General features: G+C 44.0%; 1 protein-coding gene and 1 long non-coding RNA gene across 6 annotated transcripts in view; one reads left to right on the forward strand and one right to left on the reverse strand.

The window, feature by feature from the left end:
• The window catches only part of BRD7 (bromodomain containing 7), a 40,861-nt gene extending 31,518 nt beyond the window's left edge, over window positions 1-9,343 (reverse strand). For 2 of the 5 annotated variants that reach the window (XM_036832579.1, XM_036832578.1), the window contains exons 1-2: window positions 9,006-9,337; window positions 8,350-8,558 (exon numbers count right to left, since the gene is read on the reverse strand). In XM_036832579.1, coding sequence (XP_036688474.1) covers window positions 8,350-8,558; window positions 9,006-9,054 — 258 coding nt within the window. In that variant the 5' untranslated portion in view covers window positions 9,055-9,337. Of the gene's footprint in view, window positions 1-8,349; window positions 8,559-9,005 lie in introns of all 5 variants that reach the window. The other 3 variants (XM_036832581.1, XM_036832582.1, XM_036832583.1) reach the window with 3 other exon arrangements.
• Window positions 9,344-9,500: 157 nt separating this feature from the next.
• Window positions 9,501-17,691, forward strand: part of LOC118884547 — a 61,479-nt gene continuing 53,288 nt past the window's right edge. The window contains exon 1 of the long non-coding RNA XR_005017331.1: window positions 9,501-9,781. This is a non-coding gene — a long non-coding RNA (uncharacterized LOC118884547). The remainder of the gene's footprint in view (window positions 9,782-17,691) is intronic.

The raw sequence follows: 17,691 nt of genomic DNA on the forward strand, positions 1-17,691 counted from the left end.
CCACTTATTAGCTATGAGATCATGGATCAACTACATAATTTTTGTGGGGGGGACTACTTTCCTCATCCCTAAAACAGACACAACAATACCTACCTCAGAAGAGTGTTCTGAGGATTAAATAAGATAGTGTATGTGAATGTTTAGCACAGTGCCTACCTAGCACATGGTGAATACTCATTCATTCATGCATTCAATAAGTAAATGAGGTTCTACTGTGTGGATATGTACTGGTGGATAAACAAACACAGCCCTGCCCTTAGGAAGCCAACAGTGTAAAAAGCCACAGACATCAAACAACTTAGTAAAAAAAAACCCAAACAGATTTCAAGGAGAGAATAATTGTTGGGTGAATCTAATTTAGACTGGAGAAGTATGGGAAGGCTTCTATGAAGAAGTAACATCTGAGTTGAGATCTGAAGGAGAGAAAATTTAGCCAGGCTGGGGGTGGGAACAGAATTACAGGGAGAGTAAATATCCTGTGTGTATGAAGGTCTGAGGCAGGAGAGAAAAAGTGGCTATTTCCATAACTACAAACACATGGCATTTATGTCAGACTAGATTCTAATTTATCCATGACTCAATGGCAAGTTATTTTATTAATTCATAACACCTCTGAAGTAAATCTTTGCTCATATTAATATTATAACACTCATTGCATGTCATAGACACATTTGCCTCTTTCTGGAGTTCCTGGTGGGCAGAGGCCCAAGTCTTATTCAGCTCTGTACCCCCAAGCTCAATAATGCCTAATACATAATATTTGTATAATTAATTAATCACAAGAGACAGCGTGAAATAGGAACGTGAAAGCATGAGAAGTAACAGCTGAAGTTCTAGGTACTATCCTTCAGATTGGTCACTTTTGTAGGAGAGATATATATACATAGATATCTATGTCTATATTCAAATAATGCTTCCAGTGTACAAAACAATTTCAGAACTTTGTTTTGTTTTAACAGCTGATTTTATAATTCAACTGAAAAAATCAGCTTTATTACTTTGAAGCTACACCTCATCTTTGGCCCTAGGTTGGGAACTGCATCTGCCACACAATTCAGCTCTTACCTCTACGATGCTTTCCCCTACTTCCCCAAGGCATAATGAGAAACACTTTCCTCTGGACTCCCAGAACACTTTATTCATACCTCTATTAGAATTTACCAGGCCATGAAGTTTATTTATCCTTTTGTGTCTGATTTCCCAGCCTAACTTTGAGTTCCTGCAGAGTAGGAACTATATTTTACTTATCATTTGAGTCTAGTGCATCATAGGTTTCTGGTAGATATTTGTTGAATAAACAAACAAATAAATAATCCTTCTATCAGAGGACCAACACTACTCTTATGCCCTTAGTCAGAGTCCTTTCTTCTCTGGGAAGATCTTCTGTGATTAAGAGGACCACCTCAGGGGGTTTCCCTGGTGGCACAGTGGTTGAGAATCCGCCTGCCAAGGCAGAGGACACGGGTTCGAGCCCTGGTCTGGGAAGATCCCACATGTCGCGGAGCAACTAAGCCCGTGCACCACAGCTACTGAGCCTGCGCTCTAGAGCCCGCAAGCCACAACTACTGAAGCCCGCGAGCCTAGAGCTGTGCCCGCAACAAGAGAACCCACCGCAATGAGAAGCCTGCGCACCGCAATGAAGAGTAGCCCCCGCTCACCACAACTAGAGAAAGCGCGCGCAGCAATGAAGACCCAAAAAAATAAGTAAATACATTTATTAAAAAAATAAAAATAAAATAAATACATTTATTAAAAAAAAAAAGAAACAGGACCACCTCAGGAGGGAAGAGCAGAATGGGAAAAAGTGGGGAGGATTTTCTGCCAGCCCAAGTAAGCCATAGCAGCCCTGAGACCTTGGGTGTGGCAGATTCATACGAAAGAAGTCAATGAATTGTGTTTTGAGAGAATTCCCACTTTGCTCAACAATTACAGTCATTCATTTCTCCTCTCTAGTTATAAGCTACTTTACAGTTAACTCAGCAACAAAATGAGATACTAATAGTACCTACCCCATAAAGCTATTAAGTATTAAAATAGTAAATATAAAGAAGTCAGAACAATGCCTAGCATATAGTAAACACTCAAATGTTAGTTTTTATGAGTATGTATGCCCCTTAGGACCTAGTATAGTATTTAATAAAAACGGGAATTTATTGTATATGAGTAAGTTTTAAATTTTCATTAAAAGTATTACTTACATTGGGACTTCCCTGGTGTCCAGTGGTTAAGACACCACGCTTCCACTGTAGGGGATGCGGGTTTGATCACTGGTCAGGGAACTAAGATCCCACATTCCACATGCCGCCCGGAGCGGCCGAAAAAAGTAAATAAATGAAAAATTTAAAAGTTTTACTTAATTTGAAAAGATATATGCACTCCTACGTTCAGTGCAGCATTATTTATAATAGCCAAGATATGGAAACAATCTGAGTGCCTATCAATGGAGGAATGGAAAAAAAAAGATGCATATATACACACACACGTTTGTGTGTATATATACACATATATATACACGATGAAATATTACTCAGCCATAAAAAAAGACAAAATCTTGCCATTTGCAACAACATGGATGGACCTTTAGGATATTATGCTAAGTGAAACAAGTCAGACAGAGAAAGACAAATATTGTTATGATTCCACCCATATGTGGAATATACAAAACAAGAAAACAAAATAAATGAACAAATCAAACAAAAAAACCCTGAACACATAGATACAAAGCACAGAGTAGTGGTTATCAGAGGGGAAGGTGGGGGAGGGTGAAATGCGTAAAAGGAATCAACTGTATGGTGATGGATGGAAACTAAATTTTTGGTGGTGGGCATGCTGTACTGTATACAAAAGTAGAAATATAATGCTGTACACATGAAACTGATATAATGTTATAAACTAATGTTACATGAATAAAAAATAAAACAAAATTTTACTTAACTCTAGCATTGTGAATAATATCCTATATATTTAATGCTCATGATTTTAAAAAAATTAAAGAAAAACGCCTGTCATTTTATTCTGATAACATCCCTAGCAATGGGACTAGCCTACCTTCTTTGAGCATCTAAACCTGAAGCTGACTCGCAAAGCTGTTAAGACAGAATTCGGGTTAGGATTATGCTTTTCTGAAGAACAGGTTTGAGTTTCAATGAAAGAATTTAGACCTCTCATCTGAGTGCTAGATACTGTTAACAGATTACTGTTACTAAGGCTCAACTTTTTATCATTCTTCCACTCAGAAAGTTTTTGACTCTCTACTGCTTACATATTCAAGTTCAAACTCCCTACTCTGACATGTCAACTGCCTCTCAGATCTTACCCCATCCTCCTCTTCACGTATTCTGTGCTTCAAAAAGAGAACTACTTTATGTCCCTTGTACACACCCTCACATTTGCCCACTTTCATGCTATTGTTCTTAGTTCTCCACACGGTGTGCAAGCTTCCTTACTTCTGCAGTAATGTACCATTCTGTTCAGGGATCAGCTTCTCAAGTCAGCATATAAATGAAAAGTGGGTTGTCAGGTTACCTTTGAAAATATCTGAAGTAGCCCATAAAGTATAATACTCATGGCTTTATACCTATGATCCTTTATGTTTAATAGTACGATATAAAAGAATATTTCTACTATACTACAGTAATAGCTCAGAATATATAGTTGACCCCATGTTGACTGTAGTGTTAACATCACTGTACTCTGATTTCTAAAGACTAGAGTTATGCCAGCAGGCAAATTCTTTGCCAACTGCTTGGCATTCAAATGCTTAAGAAAAAAAAAAGCCAACACACTTCGGTGTTGTGCAGATTATGGTCTGATTAAAACTAAAGCATGGGGACTTCCCTGGCAGTCCAGTGGTTAAGACATTACCTTCCAATGCAGGAGGTACGGGTTCGATCCCTGGTCAGGGAGCTAAGATCCCACATGCCTCGTGGCCAAAAAACCAAAACATAAAACAGAAGCAATATTGTAAAAAATTCAATAAAGACGTTAAAAAATGGTCCACATCAAAAAAATCTTAAAAAAACAAAAAACCACCCCCCCCCCCCACAAAAACTAAAGCATGGTGTGCTCTTAATGCTGTGGTTGGTATTAAATACCACTGCTCTACAGGGAGAAACAATACTGATCCTATCTGTTGGGGCATTTTAAACTAGTATAATCAGAGCCTTCCTACTCAAAAGAAGAATATTACTTAACTTTATATGACATCTTTGAAAAATTACAGGGTTTTGTATTGTAAGCATCTGTGCTTCTCCAAAACTTTATCTTCTCCTTATTTTCCTAAGTAAAAGATTCCTGATTTTTATTAGGATACAATGCCCCCAACCCCTTCCCTAAACTAAAAGACATTTCCCAGCCTCCCTAGCAGCAAGGGTGGCTAAGTGATTAAGTTTTGACTAATGAAATATAAGCAGAAATTATGAATGCCTTTTAGAAAAACACTTTAAAAGGGAAAGGGCATGTTTTATCTTTTTCTTGTGCCCTTCCCCCTTCCTGCTACATGAACTGACAGAAGAGTCACCAGTCCCTCAGAACCACACATACTCTAGCCCCTTTCAGGCCCACAGGTGTCACACGGCAGACTTTCCCCAAGAAAAGACCAGAAGCAACTGCTGTTCCTAAAACTCCCTGGAGATCCAGAGTACAGCTCAAAGAACAGTGTCCTTCTGAAGTCTCCCTAGCAAAGGAACCCCTCTTCCCCCTCCCCAGTCCAGCCTGGAAAAAAGGGATAACCCAAACAGGCTCTACAGAACCAGTGACACCCCAGAAGTATCCCACAGTCCCTAGCCCTGAGTCCTGGGGAAGTGGGACCTTGGGCAAATTCACTTCAATTCTGAGTTTCCACTTTACCTTCTGTAAAATGGAAATCATCCACCTCCCTGCCCTACTCTGCAGGATGTTATTTCCAAATGAAACTGTGGATGCGAAAGCGTCTTAATTTGCAATGAAATAAAAATATATAGGTGGCTAATGATACTTAGAGCCACCGTCAAGAAAGGGCAGAGGGGGAGACTTCCCGGAACCTATCCTGAAGATATCCTTATAAAAGTATACAAAGCGATGTGAACAATGAGGTTCAATGCAGCATTATTTGTAACATTTAAAAGTTATATAAAATAAAATATGGCACAGCAATATAACCAAATACAATGTAGTTAATAAGAAGATGAGATAATTGATAAAACAAGAAACGAGGAGTATATCAGCTGGCATAATGGTAGTAACTGCCAGAACTAAAACCGGAAGTGGTTAAAAGGGGTTACCTCAACTTCCAGTTAAACGAGATGATGGCAGGAAAAAAGAGTACAGAAGAGACGACAGTGGGTGAAAGATGTCAACACACTTGGGAGATGAAAGGCAAGTGGAGGAGTCTGCAGATCAGAGAAAGCAAGATACCTCCTACATGCAAGGAAGGAGACACCTCTGAGAAAAGCTCTAACCCCAGAAACCTGGAAAAGCGCAAAACTTTGGCGGCTCCCAATCAAAATGATTAGGTCTCTGTTTAGTGATGCCCACAGTGAAGTCCATCAGCTGACAAACTTTGTCTAGGCACAAAGCATACAATCAGCCTTTTTGTGCTTCACATTTAAATACAAATAGATTACAAACGCTCAACAGATAACTAAATGATGTTTTTAACACAAAAGAAAGAGACCAAATAAAATGAAGAACTTGAGGGGAAATAGAGACAGTGCAAGGAGCAAAAAAAAAACTTAAAAGAAAAATATCAAAAAAACTCATCAATTAATATTTCAGAGAAATAAAAGATCCTGCATGTAAAAACAAGAACAGGATGCTATTAAAACAAGGACAATTAGAAAACATGAAAAAGTTCTTGGAAATTCAAAATACAAGGTCTGAAATAAAATTCAAGAGCAGAGCCAGAAGACAAAGTTTAGGAACTCTCTTTGAAGGAAGAACACAAAAAACAAAGAGGAAAAAGAGGAAAAAAAACCATAAGAAAATTAGAGAATCAGTCCAGAAGTTCAACATCTAAATGGCAGGGGTTCTAGAAAGAGAGAAGAGAGAGAACAGAGGGAAGGAAACTATCACAGAAATACTTCAAGCAAACATCTCAGACCTGAAGACAAGAATATCCATTGTGCAACAGACCACTGAAGATAAAGGGGAAGATTCTAAACATTTTGAGAGAGCACATACCGGTCATGTACAAAGGACTAAGAATCAGAAGGCAACAGACTTCTCAATAGCAAATCTAGAAGCCAGAAAACAGCATGCAACGCTTTCAAAATTCTGGGAGAAAATAATTTCCAATTTGGAGTTCCATGCTGAGTCAAACCATCAATCTACATGAGGAGAGTATATGGGAGTAGAATAAAGATTTTCAAACATGTAAGAACTACAAAAATCTATCTCCTATGAATGCTTTCTTAGGAAGTTCGTAGAGTTAAGACTCCACCAGAACAAAGGAGTAAGTCAAGAGGAAGACATGGGATCCAGAAAGAATGCAAAGAAGGCCTAGAGAACAACTAGTCCAGATTAGAGCAGGAGGGGACAGAGGGCTGCAAGATGGATGTTTCCAAAAAAGGGGAAGTGTCCGACCATGTGAAAAACAGAAATCAGATGGGTTTTACAAATCTGTTAGAAGTTTGGGAAGAATCAGTACACGATAACCAAACAAATGAAAGCAATTAATCAATTGGTCAAGATCAGATCTGTATTTGTATATTCCATTTGTCTCCAATGAACAATAATTAGAAATAAACACTGAATATTGAGCTGTATCTACACGGGGAGAATGCAGGAAGGGAAACCGGGGGCGTGGAGCAATATAAGGATGCTAATTTAAATTCTCATCTTGAGCAACATGATGTCAGTAAAAGATGTACACATAAATCAGTAAAGAGCAATATAAACCTACATTTAGAAATGGAGATAGATAAACATCCAAAGAAAAAAAAAGTTTGGGAAGTAAAACTCCAGGATGGAGCAGGACACCGCTTTTATGTTAAAAGCCTTGTAGTACTCTTGACTTTTTTTTAATATAATTTTTTTTCAATTGGAGTATAATTGCTTTACAATGTTGTGTTAGTTTCTGCTGTACAACGAAGTGACTCAGCTATATGTATACATATATCCCCTCCCTCCTGGACCTCCCTCCCCCCCTCCCCCCCATCTAGGTCATCACAGAGCACTGAGCTGAGCTCCCTGTGCTATACTGCAGGTTCCCATTAGCTATCTATTTCACACATGGTAGTGTATTTATGTCAAACCTACTCATGAATTACCTTACTCCTAATAGTAAATAATTTAAAAAAAAACGAAACAAAACTGGTTACCTCTGAAGAGGAAGACTAAACGAGGTACCTGAGTGAGCAAAACTTTTTTCCCTTCCATTTTGTTCACCTCTGTATTACCTGAATTTCTTTCAAAAAAAAAAAAAATCATAGGCATATATGGCTTTTATAGTTTAGGGGAAAAAAAACGTTAGACAGTTCTATATATTGTCACAATCTAGACGAAGGCAACAGACATTGGGGCAGAAAGGCACATAATTAAGAAATTCCAAAAAGAGAATCTCTAAGATTTAGTGACTCACCGATGTGTTTAATCACATGGACTAGAACATTTCTGTTGTATATATAAATATAAAAAAATTATAAAACTAAACCTACAGAAATCTAGCTTCAAGATCCAGTAACTGATTCAACAAGTCACTTCGTGACAGGTTACATTTGGGAAGTGCAGAAGTCTAGTAGGACAATTCCAGGTATGTATGTGATCATCCTTGGAAGGAAAGTTAATTATTATTACTATTTTACCCAGCTTACAGATAGAGATGGCAGCTACTTTCTTTTTTACTTTCTATTAACTGCAAATGGTTATGAAAATGCTTATTTTTATCACTGGTGTCATATCCTTTAAAGGTCTCTGATCAAATTATCCCATCAATAGACTCAAACTTTGTTCTAAAATATGAAAACTGTTCATTATGTATTTGGCACTGTAGTATTTATTTCAGAACAAAATGTGAATCCTAATAACTTTTGAAATGACTATTTTCCACAAACCTCGAACACTGAGGCTTTCTTGAGCATGACTTTTACCTTTCCTAGATGGTAGGAAGCAGCTCCTGAAAATCAGGACTTAGCTGCTCACTCACCTGATGTGTGAGTACAACTAAGAGTATAATTAAAGAAAGAGTTGTTGAAGCTCACAGATGATTCATGTTTCTATTCTGCCCTGCTCCTGCTCAAGACAAGTCCGATTTTACAAGCGTTTCAGCATCTCGCTAGACACAAAGAAAATAAAGCAAGGTTGGCAGCGGGAGGCGGCAACCCTCAGAAACTGGCACCACCTGCAAAGCTGAAGCAACGCAACGACCTTTACCTTTATTCGTCTCCGTTTTCTCCCCTTTTCTTCCCCTGGAACCTGCTTCTCTCCTTTCTTTCTCTTTTTCCGCTTTCGGTCCTTGTGTTTGTCATGTTCGTTTTTGTCTTCTAAGAGGCTGGAGTCGTGCCCGGAGCTGCCCGTGGAGAGCTCGGTGACTTCGTTCCCTCCCACTTTGAGGACCAGCTTCAAGGGCTTCTCTACATACTCTTAAATGAAAGGAAAGGGCTTCAATTAAAGGAGAACCTCGCGGGGCAGTATCCACAACGAAGAGTGACCGCTGGACGGGAGAAAATGAGGCGCACAGACCGAGGCGGCCCGGGGCACGCAGTGGGCGGCCCACGAAGCACCTGTTGAATGACGGGCACTCGCCGAGTGGACGCCCCGAACGTTCCCGGGCCGCCTCACACCTCTCAACAAGAGACCCGCCCGGGCCGGGGGTCCCGGGTTCGAATGCCGCCCTCGCCTGGGGTCTGCGCGGCTCACGCGGGCCGCGCCCCCTTCGCGGGTCCGGGCCTGCCCGCGGGAGGTGCGGCCCCCGGCCCGCCTCGGACACTCGAGGGTAGTCTCGAACGCACGAAAACCCCACCGAGCCGCCGCGGGCTCGCCACCCTCCACCGCGGGCTCGCCGCCCCCCACCGCGGCCCACTCCTCACCCTCGTAGAGGTGTTTGTCCGACTTGTGCTTCTTGTGCTTCTTGCCCATGTCCGACCGGGCCCCGGTGCCCGCCCCCCGCGCCAGGCCCAGGCCGTGCGGCGCCGCTTCCGGTCCGGGCCAGGCGAGCGGAGGGCGGGGGCGGGGCCCACGAGACCCCGCGCCTCGAGGCAGGGGTACGGCGTGCGCCGAACGGCGCGAGGCTTCTCACGAAGAGACCCAGCAGCGCCCGAGCGCGCAAGACCCGGCCGGAGCCCGAGAGCGGCTGCGGGTCGGCGAGAGGCCGGCGGAGGCGGGAGAGAGGGCCTGCCGCGCGCGCAGAGAGCGGCCGGCTGCGCGTGGCGGCCCCTGGCGGCTGGAGGTGGCTCTGCAGCCTGCGGCCCGGAGTCCGGCCCGGGGGCGGGGCCAGGGTGGGATCCACCACTCTGAAACTCCCTTTTTTCTCCGTCACTCTCCCTTCCTTCCTCTTCATCTCTCTCTTCCTTCCCTCCCTCCCTCCTCCTTGCCCCCTCCTTCCTTTCTTCCTTTTTCTTTTCATCACCCTTCCTCCTTTACTGACTCCTCCCTTTTATCCCACTTTCCCTAGCTTCTATCTTCCCTTTAACAGTATTTGTTGAACCCTGTACTGGATGCCAGATCCAGCAAATCCAGCACCTTGGTAACTGAAGGACTGTAACTTAAACAACAACAACAACAAAAAAGTAATGTGATGATATGTAAAGGCCTCCAAGACCTTAATTAAAACAACATCAACAAAGTATGGAGCAGAGTGTATTAGGTAAGATGCATTTATGGAAATAAGTCTTGTCATCTGGATTAAAAGGCTGTGATGGATACTCAAGAACTGTTAACAGTGGTTATCTCAGGTGAATAGGACTGGAGGTGGAGTGGATTGGTTTAGTTTTATGCTTCTCTGTATGGTTTGAAAATTTTCTCATGTGCATGTTTAATTTTTTTGAAATAAAAAGAAAGAAAATTTAGAAATTAGATTGAAAAAATGATGAAAATATATCTGGATCCACACCAAGTGGGGGTCCAGACTAACACTATTGCTCTGTAGATGGATGTCTACTCCTCAATCCTGTTTTAAGCCCTTCTTCTCATTCACTTTTATCCTTAGATGCTGAGTCTTACTGGTGAGATGAGTTATTCACATTTTTGCTCACTGGCATTGACCTAAATAAAATGTTAAGGTGTGTTTAAGATAGCACATCCAGGGATTATGGCTGCAGGGAAACAAAATGATGTTGATATTTTTCTACATGACAACCTTGTAAGGTAGGAAGGGCAGAAATATTCTTATTCCCATTTTACAGATGAGGAAATGGATACCCAGAGAAATTAAGTAAGTTGCCAGTTAGTGGTAAAGCCAGGCTTCAAATCCAGGTTTTCTGAATCTGTATCATAATCTTGTGAACCTGATGAAGGAGGTCTTGATTGTCTCTACCTTTAGAGTTACAGTGCCCTGTTTGTTTTCAGATAAACCTATAATCACCGCTTGCTCTCAAGAAAGGAGCTGACATTAGTCATTTATACTTGAGTAAGAGTTTGGACCTCTGGATTACTTCTCCCAGGAAGATCTGTAGCTTTAACTTGAACTGCAGTGGTGAAATGGTAGACTTGTAATTCTGAGCCCTATGGTTGGATAATGACAGAAATCCAGTTTGAATTATTTCAAGTAAATAAAAAGATGTATTGGGTCACATGTCCAGGAAGGACAGGAGTAAAGCTCGCCTGAAGAAAGATGGGAACCAGGGATTTCATACTGTGAGGTCTCTCTCTCTTTCTTTGTCTCATCCCTTGGGCTCCATTTTTTTGGGCTCCATTTTTTTCCCCCTACATGGCTGAAAACACAGTTACCAGCAGCTGTATCCTGACCAATTGGGAAACGAGTCTCTTTCTTCCCTATCAGCTTCACCCAGGAAAAAATTTCAGGGGAGGGCTCTGACTGGCTTGGCTTGGCTCACATGTTTTATAGGCAAGGGAATGGGAGATTGATCCAGCTTGGATACCAAGTCCACCCCTATGGCCAAGAGGAGTTAGAGTCTATGACTGGCAGTCCCCACCAGACCCCAGTGATTAGTCAGTGAAGATGAGGTTCCTTTAGAGGAGGGGAGCTGCTTTTTCACAAAGGCTAAGAGTTTGTGTCTGTTAGCTCCCTGTAACAAGCCTCTCTGGCATCTGTGAGGTGGATGTCAGAGTGGAGCAAGAGGGGTGTTGGAGAAGGGAACCTCTGTTGCTCTGAAATCAAGCCACCAAAGCCCCCTAAGTATAGAGCAAAGCTTGGTTTCAGCTTTTCAACTACTGGCTATAACTGTTTTTGCTTTAAGGAGAACTGCTTTGCCAGCTCCCCCTATGGGTCTGGCCTCCACTATGGAGTGGGTCTGGCTCACTCCAGGCTGAACCTGTGAGTTTTCCTGCCTTCTCCTCATCACCCAGTATGCTCCCCCAGGGCAGGGTTTGATCTGGGGAGCACAGGACCTTTGTGTCCATAGCACCCAACACAGTGACCACTACTCTGCAAAGGCCCCTCAGAACTAGCTCACTCTGTGTGTGTGTGTGTGTGTGTGTCTTCCCTCTGAACACCCTGTGATGGAGGGAAAGGGTCCAGTTAACTCATTTACATTAGGGAGTTAGTAATTTCCCTCCTTTCCTCAACAGAGATCTTACCTAGGTCCCAAAGTATTCACAGCAGTGAAAAGTGAGTAAGAACCTGAAGCAGATAACACTTCACAGAAAAAAGTTCCTGGGAGATAGAAACCTCAACTCGTCTACTTTTTTATTCCCAGCCCAAGGATAGTGCCTGGCACCTAAAAGGCACCAGAAAATTCTAGTTGAAATGAACATTTTAGAGTCAGGCAGAGTCTAAAATGACCCCTAAAGATTCCTGCCTCCTGGTAGTCACTTCCTCCAATTGACCGTGGACTGGCCTAGAGACTTACTTCTGACCACAGAATATGGCAGAAGTGATGAGATGTCACTTCTGTGATTCGGTTCCAGAAGATTGTGACTTTTGTCTTGTTAGCCAACTCTATTGTCTTCTTGGCTTGCATGCTTCGGTGAAGCAAGCTGCCATGTTGGATAGGCTCACGTGCAAGGAATGGAGGGCAGCCTCTAACCAACACCCCGCAAGAGCTGAGGCTGTCAGTCCAGCAGCCCTTGAGCCATTGGTCCTGCCAACAACCACCTGAGCTTCAAAGTGAATCCTTCCTCAGTGGAGCATTCAGATGAGACCTCAGCCCTGGCTCACACCTTGATTGCAGACTTGGAGAGACCCCAAAGCAGAAGACCCAGGGAAACTATGCTCAGACTCATGACCCACAGGAACTGTAAGATAATAAATGTATGTTTACTTAAACCACCAAGTCTTAGTATAATTTGTTATATAGTATTTGTATAAAAAATTTATACAAATAAGCTTTCTGAGCCTATTACATATGTCAATAAGAAGGAAAGAAATGACAGAAACTGAGCAATTGCCTGTACAGGGGACTTGGCTGGAGTGTTGCCCACGCTGCCATCCCCTTTTATCCTCTTCTAGGTGGGTGAGAAGAGCACACTTATCCCTGTCCCACAGGTGAGGAAACTGAGGCCTGGAGAAGTTAGTTGGTTTATCCAAGGGCACACAGCTTGCCTGTCTGGGATCTGAATCCTTGTCTGCCTACCTCCAAACCCCACATTCTAACCATTAGGTCACACTGCTCTTCAAAAAGAGGGTCAGATAATCTCCAAAGTCCCTTCCTGCATGTTTGGAGTAGTGTTAGATGAAAACAAATTCCAGAAGAGGATGCATATACTCACATAAAGGTGTAGAAATGGATGTTTGTGCCTTGAGAAGGATCAAAAGGTAAGTTGAAGAATGGAAATAGTTTTGCTGTTATGGAACAAGGGGTACTTGACCAATAGAAGATGACTGCTTGACTTGATGGACCAGCTCTCTAATGGCCAAACTTCAGGTTTTTTTTTTTTAGTATTTATTTATTTTTTTGGCTGCGTCGGGTCTTAGTTGTGGTATGTGGGCTCTTTCCTCGTGGCGCCTGGGCTTCTGTCTAGTTGTGGCAAACAGGCTCTGGAGCGTGCGGGCTTAGTTGCCCCGTGGCATGTGGGAATCTTAGTTCCCCGACCAGGGATTGAACCTGCATCCCCTGCATTGGAAGGTGGATTCTTAACCACTGGACCACCAGGGAAGTCCCCAAACTTCAGGTTTTGTGAGACCTGTGTAGGGGCCTGGTTCTGACCTGGGCTGCGAGTGGAGGCTCCTTGCCAGCAGCTGGTCACCCCTCATAAGGAGAGGGAGCTTCTCTCTCGTGCATCCTTATTGGTGGAAGAAGAGGAGCACAATGGGAGAGGACAAGGCTGGCTCTTTACCTTGCTTAGTCCCACCCAGCACCTTCCTACATCTGTGGGCCTCTGTCGCTTCCCTTGCAGACTGGTTTGCTGTACCTCCGTCGTGGAGGCTGAATGGATGCTTTCTCTTTCCAAGGTGGACTGGCCTGATGCATTTCACCAGATTCCTAGAACACAGCCCCTGATGCTTTGGGCATGAATAACTGCTGTGACGCTTGTTGAGCATCTGCTGTGCACTCACCAGCCTGGACCCTTCCTCAGTGTCCTCCCTGCAACACCCAGAGGAGGAGATAGCGTGTCCATCTTACAGAGGCAGCATCAGGACCAGACAGGAGCCACCTATGTTACACAGCTAGAGGGTGGAAGTCAGAATCAAAACACCGAGAGTGAGACCTGGTGTAGAGTAAGTGCTCAGTAAATGTCAGCTGCTAGCATTAATTTTTTAAAATAAATTTATTTATTTATTTACATTTGGCTGCATTGGGTCTTCATTGCTGCTGGCGGGCTTTCTCTAGTTGCAGCTAGTGGTGGTTACTCTTTGTTGCGGTGTGCGGGCTTCTCATTGCGGTGGCTTCTCTTGTTGTGGAGCACGGGCTCTAGGCGTGCGGGCTCCAGTAGTTGTGGCCCACAGGCTCAGTAGTTGTGGCTCGCGGGCTCTAGAGCACAGGCTCAGTAGTTGTGGTGCATGGGCTTAGTTGCTCCGCAGCATGTGGGATCTTCCCAGACCAGGGCTCGAACCCGTGTCCCCTGCATTGGCAGGCGGATTCTTAACCACTGAGCCACCAGGGAAGTCCTAATTTTAAAATATTCTATGATCCTTTAAAAACGTGATTCAGATAATGTCACTCTCCTGCTCAGAACTGTCTCGTGCCTCTCCATCTTCCTCAGAGTCAAAGCCAAACCCTTACCTTGGCTTTCAGGGCCTGATCTGGTCTCATTATCTCTCCAGCCCCACTTCTTCCCCCTGTCACCGTGGCTGGGCCACACCAGCCTCCTCACTTGTTCTGACACACCCAGGACCACAGCCTCTGCTCTTCCCTGTGCCCGGAATACTCTCCCCTCAGCTCCTGGCCTGGCTCCTGCCCTCGGGTCATCCTGGGCTCCAGGGTGACTGCCTCAGCAGCACTTCTGACTCCTCAGCCCCGTGTGGCTTTGCTTCCCTTTGTGGAGTTACGTATCAGTTACCCGTCTGTGTGCGTGTTTGTCCACTCTCCCCACTGGACTCCCAGCTCCTTGGGGACAGGGAGTGGGTCTGTCTCCCTTGCACTGTGTCCTCTGCACCTAGCACAGTGCCAGGCTCAGCGCAGGCCCTCAAGAGATATTTGTTGGATGAAGGAATGAATAATTACCACTGTTTTGTGAGATGATTCCCCCACTCTGTCCTCCCCGACGGTCTTTTAGTTGGGGACAGGAGGTAACTGGTGGCCTCTGGGAGAATCTGAGAAGGAGGAGGAGGAGAGAGGCACTGGGGAAGGCTGGCCACTGGGGGGTGTGGCATTCCCAGGAAATGGCCTCTGACCGGCTCTCTCAGGCCCAGGCCTCTCTGCAGCTGCACAGTGGGCCTGAGGCTGGGGCAGGCCAGGCCCTGAGCAGACTCATTACCTTGAGGTGTGCCAGGCTCCCACCACAGCTGGGCCTTCTTTCTGACCTTGGCGCCTCTGTGGAGAGGGCGCCCTGGGACACAGCTGACCCTGGGATAGAGTGTGGTCTCCCTTGGTTGGGGCAGTTCTGGGAGAGCTGGTGGGGACCCTTTACAGGAATCCCCTTATAGCTGTCAGACGAAAAAGGCTTACTGGGAGCCGACCCCCTGATCTAGACACACTGAAAGGCCTGAGCATCAGGGGCTCCCACGACCTTCCCCTCTGCCCTGCTGTGTTCCCCAAAGCCCCCTAATGCAGCAGTGAGGCAGGGCGAAGATCTCCCATGACCAGTTGTCCTCGGGCTACTACTTCTTCTCTTGTCTTCCTTTGTCTGAGCCTCAGTTTTCTCCTGTGAGGAATGGGCAGAACCTGCCCTGTGCAGCCTGTGTTGTTGGCATGAGGGTCAGGGTAAGTGAAAAGGCTTCTTGCACAGTGAAAGCCTTCCCAAGTAAATATAATGGCGCAGGAAACTGCCGTTCTCCTGGATACTCTGGGGGTGCCCTGCACTCTGTCCCCGGGGGAAAAGGGGGAGGTGGCATTTCCCGAGCCCAGACCCCCAGCAGCTGGAGCAGGTGCCCCAGTTTGGCAGCAGGGATGGGCCTACCTGGCACCAGCCTGTTTGTGCTGCTGGGAGAGCCCCAGAGGGGGCCGAGGCTGGGTCGCTGAGCAGCTCTTTGGGGATGCAGCAGCCTGAGGTGATTCGCTGTGACAGGCTGTCGATGGTGCAGCTTCCAGGGTTGTTCATGAGGCCCCAGCTGCCTGCCTCTGAGTGAACAAAAGAGAGGTGGCAGATGGCAGCTGTCCATGTAGATATCCTGGGCTGCCTCTGCCCTTGTGGCCCCGGAGCCACTTGCTCAAGTGCAGTAAGTCCAAGCCATGGTGCCCATTGCAGACAACTGCAAAGTCATTTGGACGCAGATTCTGCCATGATAAAGATAAACCTGGAGCCCTCGATCAAATAGGAAATATGAGTTAATTTTTGTGAAGGGTGTAAGGTTTTGTCCTGATTCATTTTTTTACATATGGATGTTCAGTTGTTCCAGGACCATTTGTTGAAAAGATTCTTTTCTCCATTATACTGCCTTTACTCCTGTCAGTAGATTATATTTATAGGCATCTATTTCTGTGTTATCAATTCTGTTCCACTGATTTATTTGTTTGTTCTTTCATCAACACCACACTGTCTTGATTACTGTGGCTTTACAGTAAGTCTTGAAGTTGAGTAGTGTGTCTTCCAACTATTTTTTTAAAAAAATTTATTTATTTATTTTGGCTGTGTTGGGCTTTAGTTGCGGCACGTGGGATCTTTCGTTGCGGCATGCGGGCTTCTCTCTAGTTGTGGCTTGCGGGTTTTCTCTCTCTAGTTGTGGCATGCAGGCTCCAGGGCTCTGTAGTTGTGGCGTGTGGGTTCCAGAGCGTGTGGGCTCTGTAGTTTGCGGCACGCAGGCTCTCTAGTTGAAGCACGTGAGCTCAGTATTTGTGGCGTGCGGGCTTAGTTGGCCCACAGCATGCGGGATCTTAGTTCCCTGACCAGGGATTGAACCTGCATCCCCTGCATTGGAAGGTGGATTCTGGTCCAGTAGTAACTGGACCACCAGGGAAGTCCCTGTGTGTTTTCCAATTCTGTTCTTCTTTAGTATTGTATTGGCTACTCTGGGTCTTTTGCCTCTCCATATAAACTTTAGAATCAGTTTGTCAATATCCACAAAATAATTTGCTGCAATTTTGATTGAGATTGCATTGAATCTATACATCAAGTTGGGAACAACTGACGTCTTGATAATATTGAGTCTTCCTATCTGTGAACATGGAATATCTCTCCATTTATTTAGTTCTTTTTTGATTCCTTTCATCAGAGTTTTGTAGTTTTCCTCATATGGATCTTGTACATATTTTATTAGATTTATACCTAAGTAGTTCATTTTGGGGGGGGGTGCTAGTATAAATGGTATTGTTTTTTTAATTTCAAATTCCACTTGTTCATTGATGGTATATAGGAAAAGGATTGCCTTTTGTATATTGACCTTAATTCCTGCAACCTGCTATGATCACTTATTAGTTCCAGCTTTTTAAAAAATTCTTTCAGATTTTCTACACAGATGATCATGTAATCTGTGAACAAAGACAATTTCTTCTTCCAAATCTGTATTTTCTTATCTTGTCTTGTTGCATTGGTTAGAATTTCCAGTATAATGTTGAAGAGGAGTGGTGAGAAGGGACATCCTTGCCTTGTACCTGATCTTAGAGGGAGAGCATACTGTTAGGTATGGTGTTAGCTGTAGATTTTTTTGATAGCTGTTCTTTATCAAGATGAGGAAGTTCCCCTCTATTCCTAGTTTACTGAGAATTTTAAAATCATGAATGAGTGTTGGATTTTGTCAAATGCTTTTTTTCTATCTATTGATATCATCATGTTAATTCTTCCTTAGCCTGTTGATGTGATGGATTATGTTAAGTGATTTTTGAAGGTTGAACCAGTCTGAGTACCTGGGATAAATCCCACCTGGTTGTAGAATATAATTCTTTTATATGCATTATTGGATTCTATTTGCTAATATTTTGTTGAGGATTTTTGTATCTATGTTCATGAGAGATATTGGTGTGTAGTTTTCTTATAATGTTTCTGATTGATGTTGGTATTGGGCTAATGCTGGCCTCATAGAATGAGTTAGGAAATATTCCCTCTGCTTCTATCCTCTAA

This window comes from Balaenoptera musculus, chromosome 19, assembly GCF_009873245.2.
Source record: "Balaenoptera musculus isolate JJ_BM4_2016_0621 chromosome 19, mBalMus1.pri.v3, whole genome shotgun sequence".
Taxonomy (NCBI): domain Eukaryota; kingdom Metazoa; phylum Chordata; class Mammalia; order Artiodactyla; family Balaenopteridae; genus Balaenoptera; species Balaenoptera musculus.